Raw genomic sequence first — 15,909 nt, 5'->3', positions numbered from 1 at the left:
ACCTGCGGGCCGATTTTGGAGTCTCACGCGTTCGAATTCAGAAAATTGTCACTGAAAATAATAAGCAAGTCACCGTTTTCAACCGGTATTTTACTGACAAAATCCCGTATGCGAGATTCAAAAATCGCCTCCTGGGGGCCGATTTTCCAAAATTAGCATTAGGTCGTTTTCCACAGACTTTCGAACGGTGAATTCGTGCGTTCAAAATTCAAAAATCGATCCCCTGTATATCTACCTACTTTATAAATCCTGTGACTAACGGATAGCAGCATATATCCAAATGTTACTTTTATAGGTCAACGTCAACAATCAATCCCTATTAGATACATATATGATAAAAATAGAACAACAAGAGGCAGACTAATAATTTAATGACTTCCAATCCAAAAACATATCTATAAAATAAAGTATAAAAGGATGAGGTCAAAGTTTAGCAATAGTTGAGCAGTTCTGAGACGTGACAGGGCTTCAGGCAGCAGGCTTCGACGAGGTCGCCCGGCGAGAGCCGCGCGCGAGCGAAGCGGCGCGCCCGAAATATGAAGCGCTCCGGAATGCTTCGCAAAAACTCGGAATCTGCAGAGGAAATTAAGTACCTATGTTAAATAATGCCGGACCAGAAATATATGACTAAGCGCCTTGTTGCGGAATTTCATTAGAATCATTTTCTTCATTATATACTCACCCACCCAACCCACATGAATAACAGCGCAACACACAACAATAGTAATATATTTCTGGCCAGGCCCCGTAGCCGAATGGCATTTCTCCGACGCCAAACGAAAGCGATACGCCGCTGGCTCTGTCGCGCCAATACGCAAGCGCGATAGAGATAGATTCAATTTTGACTACTAGTGACGCCAAACGAAAGCGATACGCCGCTGGCTCTGTCGCGCCAATACGCAAGCGCGATAGAGATAGATATCTACTAGTGCTTCGTTTCGTGAGCGTTTCGTGAGCGATTGTGCCATTCGGCTAGCCACCCTGGGGGCCGATTTTTGAGTCTCACGGCGTTCGAATTCAGAAAGTTGTCACTGAAAATAATAGGCAATTTATCGTTTTCAACCGGTATTTTAGTGACAGTGAGACTCAAAAATCGGCCCCCGGCTTTAAATAATGTTGAAATAATGTGGCAGGTGGTAATTAACTTTGTCCCTTTTCACATTATCCGACCCGATATCGGATGTCCAAAGGATTTCAATGGAAAAATCTAAGATGGCGCCTGTAATGTATTGTTCCTACATCCGATATCGGATCGGATAATGTGAAAACGCACTTAGGCTTACATGACTGCACGATTTTGTTCCTAAGGTATGAGTATGAACGATCATAAAATTAACATAGTTGGTCTCATGGTCTGCTCCAAATTATACGAAAGTAAGGCTCGGATAAACCAGAGGATGCAATAGAACGTACCCCTTTATTTAATAGACAGTCAAGTCGTCATACCTTCTATCGCTAACGGTGAAAAACTGGAGTCAACAGCGTCGACAGGGAACGGATTTATTTTGTACTCGGAGCAGTACATAGCACGTGCCTTGGCGAGCTCTCTGCCGCAGAGGACGGTCTGCGCCGCAGAACACTGCGCGGCAGCCGCCCCTAGCAGCAGAAACACCACTACCCACATCTGGAAATAATAAAATATACTGTTAATATTAATTGGCTACGGAACGTACGTCCAAAGTACGCAGTCTCCATGCTGATGGCGCCATTTCGCCACAATGGTTGAAAATTGATTCAGCTCCGTGGCGTGCTAGAGAGATTAATTACTAAATCAGCCGACGTATCATGCTGCCAATTTTATCACTTATCCACGTGGATAAAGCATCCGTCACGCTTTAGCAAGTATGTCAGTGTGAGAGTGACAGATGTCTTATCCACGTGGATAAGTGATAAAATTGGCAGCATGATACGCCGGCAGCAGGTATACAGTCGTCTCTCTAGCACTCGTCCATATAACTTCGACAGAGACATTAGCGTTTCACATATTGACATCTTGGCTACACACCTAAGCACCATCAAGGACTCATTCGTAATAGCCAGCGAATTTTCCCACCATAACTACCATAAGATCGGAAGTGAATATGTAGGTACCGACTTATCAAAATTTTTTTTCATCACTTTTAGTTTTACATTACCTACCACTACCACGTAACTTTACTTTTCAATAAAAGTTGATGCCTAGGCACCTACCTAAGCGTTTTCACATTATCCGATCCGATATAGGATGTAGGACCGATGTTCTATACATTGAAGCCGCCATCTTTGATTTTTGTCTTTGAAATCCTTCCGACATCCGATATCGGATCGGATAATGTGAAAACGCACTGTCAATAAGGAAAATTCCATAATAGAGACTAATATTCTGTCCACGAGCGTATATTTATTTCTTTTCTTTTCAACCGTAGCTAAAAATCCTATGTGGTTTTGATTGCTGAAACTAAAATCAATCGCTGGCGTGTTGAAGAATTATCAAATAGGTACCTATGTAGTTCGAATGAATGCTCGCAAACGCAAACGGAATCAGATTCAGACATATGGGGGATTTGACAAAGCAATTTTTTACGTGCAGGCAATTTTTTAGCTGTTTGCCGACGACTTTGCACTTTTCGTTGATTTTTTTCCAAAATTCATTTATTTCCCGATATGGATTAATAAATTTAGTATACACCTGATATTTATTACGAGTTGCTACTTTAAAAATTAAAATTTATAGCCATTATTTATAGCATTATTACTCTCTTTGGGATGGAATTTTTCAAAATCGCTTCTTAGTATCTCTTGTAGATACACTTTAAAAATGCAATGTAGTGAGCAAATCTCAACTTTCTCGCATTTGTAGCTTCGGCGCTGCGTCGATGAATCAGCCACTCGGAGGAAATATAGACTGGAGTAGCCTTTCAGTTACTTACCCCTCTGCCAAAAAACTTGAACAAATGTTCATAAAGTCACGTAAATACAATTTCACAATCGATTCATGCTCATTCACAGAATCGCCACGACACATATCACTGGTAATTAAAAATGCCCGCGTGTGCTGTGAACACTTGTAATAAGCGCTCAAATACCTCAAGTTTGCAAAAAGATGGCATAATATTCCATTTGTAAGTAATTTTAATATTGTTGTGTTACTGTTTTTATTATCAAAATGATAATATTTTTGTCATACGTCATCGAATATCGATTTATGTGATCGAATGCAATCGATTTGAAATTTGTTGGTGGGTAGAAATTACGTCACGAACACTCCCCACGAGACTTCGATTTTTTGCTGTTTAAGAAGTTACCTAATGTGGTTTAAAATAGGGTCGATATTTATATATCAATTTATTCATAAAAAGACGCACTCCCCACGAGACTTCATTTATATATTTTGTAAGAATTAACCTCATTGCAATTAGAATAGAGCATATAATAATATTGACAAGGATAATTGAAAATTAGAAAAATCATTTGACCGAGACTTGTCTTAGAGATGTGGGCATGGTCGATAAAATATCAAATATCGATAAAAAAGTATGATTTGCAAACCTTGATCACACAATTCATTTGAAATATATTTGCAATTTTCCGAAAGAGAATGATTTGAGTTTTATTACATGTACTTAATAAACTTTTCACTTTGAACCAGTATTGATAACAGTTAATGAAGACTAAACCATTTCTAGTTTATTTATTTAACCATGTTTGTTTATAATGATTTAGTACCACCAACCGCAGTAAACGTTGTTGATTAGTTAGTCTGGAAAAATAAATTAATGTTTTGTCAAAATGTCAAATATTTCTTTACCTACTAATCGTATTATCCATCGCTAGTCCACCCGCGTGATATCTACTACCCAGGATTGTCATTAGTGAATCTTAATATGATTATAATAGTGCCAAACATTAAACAGATCTAGAAAAAACAACGACATCATTAAAATTATAATTTGCTTGATTAATTATTATCGACTTCTGTTATCAATGCCTGCCTCATCCCTATAGTTTGAGACACACACGTGCGCATTTAGTGTCCGTACACACTGTGTTTCTACGAAGTATTTCCATGTGTGATATGTCTGTGTGCATCATAATGAGCATGTGTTATTTTTTTATCATAATGTGCGTGTGTATTGACAATAATATTTTTTGCGTTTGTGAGTACTCCTTTACATGTGTTATTTCCTCACCTCCCGCGAATCTTGGCAGAATTATTTGTACGTAGACGCAACATGAAGGCTACTCCAGTCTATATTTCCTCCGAGATCAGCCAGTCCAGGACACTTGCATGTTTGTTGGTATAATAATGTAGATATCGGTATAAGTACACTAACAAACAAATTTATATGAAGATACCTAAGTACAGGCAACGAAAGGGTATTTATTTATTTTCGGAACACCAACAGCTATAAATAATATTATGCTAATTTAAATAATAACACAAAGCTAATTACAGGTATTCACAGATAGAATTTGAAAAATAAAAAATATTCTGTCTCACCTTGATAAGTTTCGCGTAAGCAATTGTTTATCTAAGAACCATAACCATAACTCATTCTTACACCTACCAAAGTAAAATAATATATCAAGCACTATTGAAATAATTTTTAAGAAAAAAAAACCGTCGCCTTTCGGGTTCTGGTGAAAGTTACTTGCGAATGTTGGATTATGTAGAAATGTGTAGGTATTTTTTAAAACTGCTTTTAATGCTTTAATTATTAGATGGCAACATAAATGAATATACGTATAACGTTAAGGTTTGAGGAGTTTCTTCAATTCCTCATGAATCCGACATTATATTATAAGAAATCGAAGCTTGACAAACTTTGACTTGAAAACTCAATATGCTTAACAAACATAACTAAATAAATAAATGTCACTGTTCTGAACTTAAATGCATGCTTTTCTTGCAAAAATACCAAAGTCACTTATGAGTGTGCCGTTCAGATTTGAGGAGTACGGTTCTGACTATCATCAGCAGTTCCACTGCACCAAATGTCACTGTTCTGGACGCAAGTGCATGCTGTTCTTATAAAAATACCAAAGTCACTATAAGCGTGCCGTTCAGATTTGAGGAGTTCGGTTCTGACCATCAGCAGTTCCACTGTACCAAATGTCACTGTTCTAGACGTAAGCGCATGCTGTTCTTATAAAAATGGCAAAGTCACTATAAGCGTGCCGTTCAGATTTGAGGAGTTCGGTTCTGACCATCATCAGCAATTCCGCTGCACCAAATGTCACTGTTCTGGATGAAAGTGCATGCTGTTCTTATAAAAATACCAAAGTCACTATAAGCGTGCCGTTCAGATTTGAAGAGTTCTATTCTGGCCATCATCAGCAGTTCCACTGCACCAAATGTCACTGTTCCGTACCTAAATGCATGCTGTTCCTTTAAAAACACAAAAATCACTATATGTATGCCTTTCAGATTCGAGGAGTTCCCTCGATTTCTCCAGGATCCCATCATCAGAACTGAGTTCTGAGAAAAATGGGACCAATCTGTATGCATATACATTCAATTAAAAAAAAAAATTCAAAATCGGTCCAGTAACGACGGAGATATCGAGGAACAAACATAAAAAAAAAAAAAAAAAAAAAAAAACATACAGACGACTTGATAACCGTCCTTCTTGAGATATGAGGCGACGGTTAAAAATGATTCCAAATGTTGACGATGAAAACCACGGTCTTAATAAATTGTAACACTCACCACAACCTAAACCGCTGTGCCGCGGCCTACAATTAGATCGAGACGCCGCGGGGCCATCTTTTATACCCTTATCTAGGGGGTTATTTTCATAACACCTTATCTATTAGCATACACATTACACACTGACCACTTAGACTCAGTACATACACGTGGACCTATTTTTAGCCCTCCCTGGAATCTAGACGCGGGCATAAATTCTGCTATCTCCTGTGTTGTTGCAGCTTTGAGAGGTCGTAGTACTCGTACTGTCTATTCTCTGTCCTCTGTTGCCTACACGATGCAGATTTCTTGAGCATACTTACTTAATACTTAGTTCTCAAATAGATACCAACTTGTAGATAACAACGTATTGATATAAGTTTGCAATTTACTTCACAAACTTTTCCAATAATAACTATTTAGTTGGCTATTGTGTTTATTGACAGTTCCTGCGAGTTTGTGCGTGTGGTAAGGCTGTTTCATTTATAAGAGTAGTTCCTCTCCTACAAGGCGAAGGCGAAGGCAAGTACCACGAAGGCGGAATTGGGGGCTCCCACCTCCCATTCCTTTTTCTTAGCGGGAAAAGAAGTCCTAGCCACATCAACTATTGTATTATCATACTGGGGACGCCATCCGATTGAGAACATTCTGCTAAGACGCCCCCAATCCCAGGCGGCCGACTGTGAACACAGTTCACTATTTGCGGCATCTTGCTGTTCATCTCACTTTTTACCTCTCTTATTATTGCGGACCGAATTATTAGACCGAATTATCTAGATTCAAGTCTGTACAAAAAAGTTTTGAACTAGAAAAAGTGCGAAATGTCAACTTCCTACGCAATAATACATACCTATTTGATTTAGATTTAACCGTGTGATTTTTAATATCGCTCGTCTGATATGTACCTACTAAACCTACTTTATTAAATAAGTAAGGTCTGTGTATTTATTCTTTAGTCTTAGTTTCTATTAAAAATATTTTTATTGTATTGTCATTTTGTGTTAAATAAATAAACGGTAACTTAAAACAATAAGGTCTTAAGTAGTAATCTTAGTTATAACAGAGCAGCGCCGGCCCGTGCACTCGATCAGGGTAGAGCGAGTTTGAGTTTCGGCGCCCTTGGGAAGAAGTTTCAACGCAGATAAAAAAATCGCGAGCGTAGCGAGCACGAAATTTTTTTCATAGTAATGCCGTAATTTAACGCAATACAGAATTTATGGATTTCATCATACAGAGTATATACGTAAGGGACAAAGCGCGGAATTTTTCCTAAAAGATAACTGAAATAAATTGTAAGCGCGAGCGAAGCAAGCGCGATTTTTCTTCTATTGACGCAATTTATTAAGACTCAACCCGCTAGCGGGGAAGCAGCGAGTTTCCAAGTTTTGATCAACTGCAGAGTTGCGGTCTTTGGCATATTTTGGGGTATTTTGACTTCACAGGGCGCCTATGTTCCCGTCTTTTAGGCCTTATATTTCGCCAGCACTATTATTTTTATATTACTAAGAGTTATAATTAAGACATTAACTGCGAACTCGATCGTCTCCGTTAGGATGCCCATTTCGGTAATTTGCCACTAAGTGCCCTTCGGGATCTTAGTCCTTTGAAGTTCGCTCATCTCCTGTGACTCACAAAATTGTGCCTCTCTGAGACTTTTCGCGCCTTTGGCTTTATGAGGCACTCCGCTTTGGACTATCGGATAGACTCATATTTTTGCATTTGGATAACGACGTAAGCTTTGTCGTTGGGCCGCACAACAATGTGATTAGTCAAGGGCTGGAATCCTCATTTTACGGCGCCCTAGCAACAGCGCCCTTATGAATGTTGGTATATGTTGGCTACGTGGTGCAACTTTCCACTTAATCTGAATTACAAATCTAGATTTTCAATAGTTGTATTAATTCCTGACTCCTCTCGCCATTTTGTGATATGTGCGCGCCCACGCAATGTATAATTTTTTGTATGGATTTTTCCACATTCTTGATTTTGGCGCCCCCTTACCATGTGGCGCCTAGAGCGGCCGCTCCACTCGCTCTACCCTTAATCCGGCCCTGTAACAGAGACATATATAACTCCGTATAGACGGATAAAGTCTAAGAGAAAAATGTACCTCAAAGCCCTAGAGAAAATGGTACGGTGCGCGGTGGCCCAGAAACTGTTACACCTTTGGAGAACGCTCGGCTAGATGGCGCTAATATTAATAATTGACATTTTAACACATATCAGGCTAACAATATGGGCCTAATTGTCAAAACTGAGGTTCAAAAGTTTTAAAGCTTGTGTCGAGAGATGGCAGTCTATGCACTGTGATTACAAATTTTACTTTGACAGTAACTCTATAATACTCGATCCTCTTTGGTTATAACAATGAGAATCCTCATTTATATTCCCTGATTTGCTGTGGTTTCGTTTTGAAATACTTATATAATATTTGTTATATTACATCATTTGCAGGCAACAGAATTAAATGTTAAATTTTTGCTGTTACATCATTAAAATTCCTATTTATAAAATGTAAGTTAAAACATTACTGTGTACTTACATTATTTTAGTTCCTAACGGCGCTGAAACAAATCACTATTGAGTTAGGTCGGTTTAGTTCTGCTTCTGTTTTTTATTTGTAAATAGTTAAAGTTCTTTTTATGTTTTTTCCCCTCACTAGCTCGGAAACACGTGTTTTGTCCTTTAATACCAGCGGGTAAAAACGTATTTTATCCACTAGTGGGTAAAGTAATTTGACCTTGAATAAAGTCAAATTAACTGCTTTAAAATTGATAATAGTAGGTGAATCTAGTAATTAAGATGACTTACCACCTGTGGAACTACTGGAAGCAGTGATAAACGCATTTTTTTGCGTTGTAGTTTCCTCGCTACAGTGAGGGGAAAAGTTTTGTGTTACACTCGGGTGCAAATGTATTTTACTTCTCGTGTGTTAAAAAACTCGCAAGTTCAGAATTCTATTCTCGAACCACTCGCTTCGCTCGTGGTTCAACTATAGAATCCTTTCACTTGCTCGTTTTTCAAGTCCACACTCGGCGTTAAAATACAACTTTGCCCCCTTGTATAACAAATAACTATTTTTTTACAAATGTACCAGTTAGAACTCAATTGATAAAGTTTAGTTCTAAAGGTCGCTATATTTCAGAGAGCAACACGTGCTCAATTACTCATATTGTTAAATGCCTAATATTAGGTCTGACTATACATAGGTATACCTACCTACTGGTGCTTAGGTAGGTACCTACACTATATTTAGGAAAAAAAAGTTTATATAAGAATATCAAAATATTTATTGACTTATATATTAGGTATTCTTTGAGATAGCTCTACCGGGCATTTCTCAGAGCGTTTAAATTTTTTTGATTTCGGTGGCAACATTTTTACGTGACTCCTGTAAGAGTCACATGAAATTCGGTCAATTTAAATAGAAGTCGCGAATTTCTACCAGAAACAAAGAAAACTCATGCTACGCTTACGGGGTTCGGGTAATAATGCTGCCACCGAAATCAAAAAAGTTGAAACACTCTGAGAAATGCCCTACCTATTTTTATACAGTAAAAATTATAAATAAATAATTTAAACAAACATTTTTAACGTGACAAACCATTCGCCATTATAATTCGCAATTGTCGCTTTGCAATAAATAACAATCACTTAGGTACTAATAAAAATAAATTATCAATGTTATCATATAGCTACAATAGCTACATATCTAGCCTTAGGCTAAAGGTCATACTTTACTCTATCCAACCTATGGACCCATTTAAAAAGCGCGAGGCGCAAACTCGCATGTGATTTTAGTTGCATTGCGGATTGTTAAGGTTACCTACATACAATACAGTTAGGAACGCAAATTAAATACCGCCATTTAATGAAAATCGCACGCGAGTTCTTGCACTGTGTAATTCGTGTAAATGGGCCTTAAATGAAGCTTCTAGCTGTCTGCTAGGGGCCGATTTTTGAATCTCGGTCATTCGATTACGTGAAATTCGTTCAATAATATCTCCACTACTAGCGATTTAAATTCTACTAACAGAACCGAAAACGACTCCACTAGTTTTAAAATTACAACCCGTCCTTTTTCAAAAATAGCAGTACGTCGTTTTCCACAGACTTTCGAACGGCGAATTCGTGCATTCGAAATTGAAAAATCGATCCCTCTTTGTTTTGTTGCTGCTTTTTACTTTTACTTATACTTTGTACTTAAGCGAACATTCGGCATTATCTATTTATTAGTGACATGAGGATGAGCTTTGACGACGTACGAGCCGACGTCATGTTTGATCCAGCCGGGGGGTGGCTTGGGCACCGGGACCCACTCCTTGACCTCCACGGGCCCCCACATCCTCTTCCACACGGCGACGTAGACCTTCTTCTCTTGCCACGTTTTCACCCACCGGGGACGCCACACGAACTTCTTCTTCCAGAACCCGTGGAACGTGGGGTCGTGGTGAGGGTGGTGGTGTACCGAGGAACGATCTCTGGAAACAATAGTCGCCAATGTCATATGCACATAGGTAAACTCATCTGTAGAAAAAATACCCTCTGCATGGAAGTTTGTAAGCAGCGGGCCGATTTTTGAGTCTCACGCGTTCGAATTCAGAAAATTGTCACTGAAATTAATAGGCAGTGAGACTCAAAAATCGGCCCCCAGTTGCTAAACGAATAGTATTGTTAACTGTGCTTAGGTAAGTATAAACAATGTCTTTGTGGGCGGATCAAAGTTTTGACCGAATTGAATGTGGTCGGAACTTTTAAATGTCACCTTTGTACCAGAACTTTTCTTTGTTTCAGATTAAAACATGGCTTCAACTTTTGAGTTGGTGCCTCTGAGTAGCCGGCCTGGGTACGTATGTAACGTTTACGATAATATCGCTATCGTAGCTAGATATCCCTAACGTTCTTCTGTATTAGCCTTACGTTCTTCTGTATTAGCCTAACGTTCTTCTGTGTTAGTGTTCAGAAACGTTCAAAAATTGTATTCATTTTTTATCCTTATTTTCTGTATCACAATTAGCCAATTCATTTAATAATGTTATAAATAATTGAATTCACTTTTTAATAATATTTCAATAATTAATTTAATTCAAAATGCAAAATGTAGAAATTCAATAATTATTCAAGGTTTTCTAATATTCAAATTTTAATTTAATAATGTTTAAATCAATTATATTCAAATTGCATATTTTTAAATAAATATTCAGTGCATTGTATACATTTAATCCTAAGTCAAAATCTGTTTATTCATATTTCATTAATTTCATTATGGCAACTTTTAATTCAAATTTGACAGCTTTTAGAGCTTTTCAAAAACTTACGGTTGTTACTGTTCGGTGTTCCGCTCTCCAACGACACTGTACTACTTTCTTTGTATTCTTTCACATTTCGGAGTAAACCAGCTTTAAACTACAGTCCGCTTATCATTTACCACCATCAAGAACACCTGAGCCCAGCGAAGATTATCTATGGTCCATCGAGCCTTCGAAATTGTGAGGGGGCAAGATTGTGGCACCGAGTCGAGCTCCACATATTCAACGGACGTTCTTCAGCGAAGCCGTGGGTCATCCAGGTTGGCGTAGGGCACATCCAGCTACGTGCCAGTTCCGGAGCTGACACTCATCGCGTCCCATCAGTCAGGAGCGACGAGTGAATTCACGAACAGCATTCACCGGACACACGGAGCAATTCCCACTACAGTGGGAATTCACCGTAACCGTCAGTCAGTTACGGAATCCAGCCCATCCAGCACCAACCAGACCAATCCAGGAGCAATTCAGTGGAGAGCAACGGCAGCCAGATTCAATCATCCATATTCAGATCCAGGAGCAGTCAGCGCAGAAGGAGGAAGCACGAAATAGTGAGATCGTTCCTTGTCCTTCTATTCAATTCACATTCCTTTGTTTTTTTTGCAACTGTTCCATCCATCCATTCATACATTTTAATTTCAAATTATACCTATTCATATTCACAGTTATTCTATCAAATTCACATAATAGTAAATTCATTGTCTTCATTGCCACAGTTTGGTCAGTACACAGTAGATATTCACACTTATTCACATAATATTCATTTTTGTAGGCATATCCTAACCTTTTAACACATTCCGTAGCAATACATAACATTTACATTCACAAATGCACTTTTAACTTTTATTCATTAATCATACAGTCAATTCAATAATCCACTAGCCTAATTTCAATTTTAAACACTAATAATCTCACGCGAACACGTTATTGAGTCAATTTTTATATCTAACTGCAGATTGCCGGTAAGGTGTAAACAAACTCATTAAGTGATTACAATACATAACCATACGTGCATCTCATATCAGCGTTGCGTTGCATACAAGTTTGAGCGTCTGAGCATTTATAATAGCAAATTTTATTCATGACATTTTATTTAAATTTATTTTCTTAGGCAGTTCAATTAATTTATTATTTCACAATGTTTTTTGACCAAGATTTACACAAACTTACTTACAGGCGTGAGATTATTACCGGCAAGCTTACGGCCTTTCAGCAGTTTATTTCACATTTAGCAGCCGAGCCACAGTTAAGCGATTTGCAGCTTGCTGAATTAAAGTTAAGATTTGACAGGATAGGACATATTTATGACGAATTCGATGCAATACAGACAGACATCGATATATTGTCTGAGTTCACAAACGGAGAAGACCGGACTCACTTCGAGGATGGCTACTTCGCTAGCATGTCGCGTGCAAAGGTACTGATACATACATATTCAAGGCCTAATTCAACCATTCAAGTATCCACTCAGGCTTTAAAAAATAATGTAGTCGACAAAACACATAATTTGCAGTCTACCTTTCACACAAATATATGCAAAGCCGCTACTGACATTTCATTAAATTCAAATATTCAGGTCCCGGTTTGTAGGGAGTCAGATTCAATCGGTCCCAGGCACAGCTTGGCGCCAGAACAAGACGCTTGTGAGGAGCAGTTTACAAAAACTGATCCTGATGAGCAATCCACATCATCCATTAAGTCGAATGAGCCGTCGACAGATGGCTATATCATTAACAAATGCAATCCCAATCGTGTGGTGGGAACACCGAGCAACCTCGTCTATGGTCACGTTCTTGAGAGTCCAGGGTTGCTCAGTTTTATACATCACATTATTGTGTACATATACAAATATTACCGACTCACATTCTTTCATGCAGGGCCTCTTTTGAACAGGAAAACGGTGCAGCTCTTGATGGGCACCATATCAAGAGAGCATGAGGCGTTAGAGGATTCGCCGATTTATTTGCACCAGTTAACATTAGTCACACACATTCACAGAAGCACATTCAGTCATTCACCTACTGATTCAAACTAACGGCAATTATTATCCAACGTAAATTCAGTCATTTTTCATTCCTTTCCCATTTCCTCATAGGGCGATCCACTATTCCATGCATTATGCACAGATTGCAGTCTTCAAGTCTTCACCGGTTCGTGGCAGCTGCACTTCGGAAGGTATCCAGCGACGGCATCGCACGGGTTCTCAGCATCTTCTACCCTCTCCCTGTCAACACATTATTGAAGTCATAGACTCCAAGGCGGGAGCATGTTCAGAAACGTTCAAAAATTGTATTCATTTTTTATCCTTATTTTCTGTATCACAATTAGCCAATTCATTTAATAATGTTATAAATAATTGAATTCACTTTTTAATAATATTTCAATAATTAATTTAATTCAAAATGCAAAATGTAGAAATTCAATAATTATTCAAGGTTTTCTAATATTCAAATTTTAATTTAATAATGTTTAAATCAATTATATTCAAATTGCATATTTTTAAATAAATATTCAGTGCATTGTATACATTTAATCCTAAGTCAAAATCTGTTTATTCATATTTCATTAATTTCATTATGGCAACTTTTAATTCAAATTTGACAGCTTTTAGAGCTTTTCAAAAACTTACGGTTGTTACTGTTCGGTGTTCCGCTCTCCAACGACACTGTACTACTTTCTTTGTATTCTTTCACATTTCGGAGTAAACCAGCTTTAAACTACAGTCCGCTTATCATTTACCACCATCAAGAACACCTGAGCCCAGCGAAGATTATCTAGTTAGCCTAACGTTCTTCTGTATTAGCCTAACGTTCTTCTGTATATTAGCGCGACAGAGTCAGACTGCGTTTCGATCGCCGTCTAGCATCAACGATTGACATTTCGGCTAGGCTGGTTCGTCCATTTATGAATTTTATTTGTATAAAATGGCCAACATGAAAGGGGGGCAAACTGTAAATTTCAAGTTACTAGGTCGAGTGGGGTATCGTTAGAAAGAGCTCAGATTGAACGTAAATAAACTATTTTTTATATTTTTTTTTGTTGTGGAAAAAAATAATTTTGTAGGAAAAAGTTAAAAAAAAATACCCCCCACCCTCCCTTATCTCCGAAGTTTAGCGTGCAATTGTTGACGTTCCGTAACTCATATAAGTTTTTTTTCTCTATCGACTTTCCGTATTGGCGGCAATTGCTTATTATTCGCCACAGAGCGTCAACGATACAATCGTTTGACTAGAGGGCCTGACGCATACGTAAAACCCGAACGCCAGCGCTATCGTGATAGCAAAGTCGCCGCTCCGACGTTTTCCAAATTAGCGCCTCATTCAGAATGTGCGAATTTCCAAAAAAACACACTTACATGACTGGGCTTCTTGTATCTGATTTCTCTTCAGTTTTCGCTTCGTTTTCTGATCTCACTTCGCTGTTAAGTATTATAAGTAGCACACTGAAAACAATCTGAAAAGTGTTGCGATATGTTAGAACCAACCACTAATAGTGAAATTGTAATAAAGTGTATTAGGGTGCATTGGGGTACCTAATTTCGAAACTCACATAAAAATCACCATTATTTCCATCATAATTATCAAGATTACCCTTTCAAAATAACCCGAGCATTTATGTGCTTCGAAATTACCCCAATGCACCCTATTTCTAATTCCAGTAAGTTTTAGTACATTAGAAACCATTTAATTAAATACATTTTAGGTCAAAAAATAGAATAATTGTTAATAATATAATCTTCATATTTAATTTAAAATTAGTAGATACTTCATAATTAAATAATCGAGTTACCAATAATTTGCCGTTCATATTGTAATTTTTTAAGTCAAATAGGTACGTAGGATAACTTGATACTGAGGTAACATTAAACTATAAAAGGCTTTTTATAGGGGAATCGTATCTGTAAGAATAGTCAGGGCTGTTCAACTTTACCAACTAGATGCCATGGCCACGCATCGCAAGTGGGCTCAAGCTCAAACCTTGGCTCAAACTACCTAAACCTCTTGAGTTACCAATCACAATACGTGGCTTGTGTGCTCTGTAGGGCAATCATGGTCGCGCGATAGATGATAAAACATCGGGCCGTCCCTATCGAACTTACAAATAGTGCGATAGGGACGGCCTGCTATTTTATCATTTATCGCGCGACCATAATTGCCTGCCTGGGCACTATATGTATAGAACAGACTGAGGGGGTACGAGTATGAAAACATCTTTTAAATTATTTTAAATTAGAATTCCTGTTTAACGAAAAACGTATAAAGGACCGAAAACAGCAACCCTTGAAACTAATACTCGTAACGGTGATAGTACCTACCTACACTAAGGGCTATTTGGTGAAAGATTTGGGGGATACCCCCATTTGCCAGAAATTCATTTGCCATAATTTTATTTGCCACCCTATTCAACAATCATAATATTGTTTCTCATAACATCTACTATATTAATCTAGTGCCAGAAACTTTGTTTCCCATAAAGTCAGTTTCCATAATGTCATTTGTCAGAATCATCGAAATCCGTAATTACCACATTCCATACCATCATTTGTCATACAAATTAGCGTCCAGAAAAGTCAATTTCCATAATGTGCTTTGGCAGAATCGAAAACTACTATAATAGGTACTAGAAGGACTAGAGAATGAAACTGCTATCAGAAAGTAGGTTAGGTTAGGTTAGAACTGTGACCCCCTGGAAAATGAAACTGCTATCAGAAAGTAGGTTAGGTTAGGTTAGAACTGTGAACCTCTGGAAAAGGAAACTGCTTGAAAAGTAGGTTAGGTTAGGTTAGAACTGTGACCCCCGGAAAATGAAAATACTATCAGACAGTAGGTTAGGTTAGGTTAGAACTGCGACCCCTGGAAAATGAAACTGCTTTCAGAAAGTAGGTTAGGTTAGGTTAGAACTGTGACCCCTGGAGAATGAAACTGCTGGATAAGT

General features: G+C 38.0%; 2 protein-coding genes across 2 annotated transcripts; both read right to left on the bottom strand.

Annotated features, from left to right (window-relative positions):
* Window positions 1-354: 354 nt before the first annotated feature.
* On the bottom strand, window positions 355-5,802 carry LOC125240640 (bombyxin A-1 homolog). Its single transcript, XM_048148634.1, has 3 exons — window positions 5,690-5,802; window positions 1,447-1,624; window positions 355-573 (listed from the first exon to the last, which is right to left on the bottom strand). The coding sequence occupies exons 2-3, from the start codon at window positions 1,622-1,624 to the stop codon at window positions 431-433; spliced, it is 321 nt and encodes a 106-aa protein (XP_048004591.1). The 5' UTR covers window positions 5,690-5,802; the 3' UTR covers window positions 355-430.
* Window positions 5,803-9,125: 3,323 nt separating this feature from the next.
* Window positions 9,126-14,821, bottom strand: LOC125240639. Its single transcript, XM_048148632.1, has 3 exons — window positions 14,764-14,821; window positions 14,330-14,427; window positions 9,126-10,149 (listed from the first exon to the last, which is right to left on the bottom strand). The coding sequence occupies exons 1-3, from the start codon at window positions 14,779-14,781 to the stop codon at window positions 9,894-9,896; spliced, it is 372 nt and encodes a 123-aa protein (XP_048004589.1). The 5' UTR covers window positions 14,782-14,821; the 3' UTR covers window positions 9,126-9,893.
* Window positions 14,822-15,909: the final 1,088 nt, after the last annotated feature.

This window comes from Leguminivora glycinivorella, chromosome Z (genome assembly GCF_023078275.1).
Source record: "Leguminivora glycinivorella isolate SPB_JAAS2020 chromosome Z, LegGlyc_1.1, whole genome shotgun sequence".
Lineage (NCBI taxonomy): Eukaryota > Metazoa > Arthropoda > Insecta > Lepidoptera > Tortricidae > Leguminivora > Leguminivora glycinivorella.
Note: the sequence above shows the minus strand (reverse complement) of the source record. Positions and strands in the feature narration are given on the sequence as shown.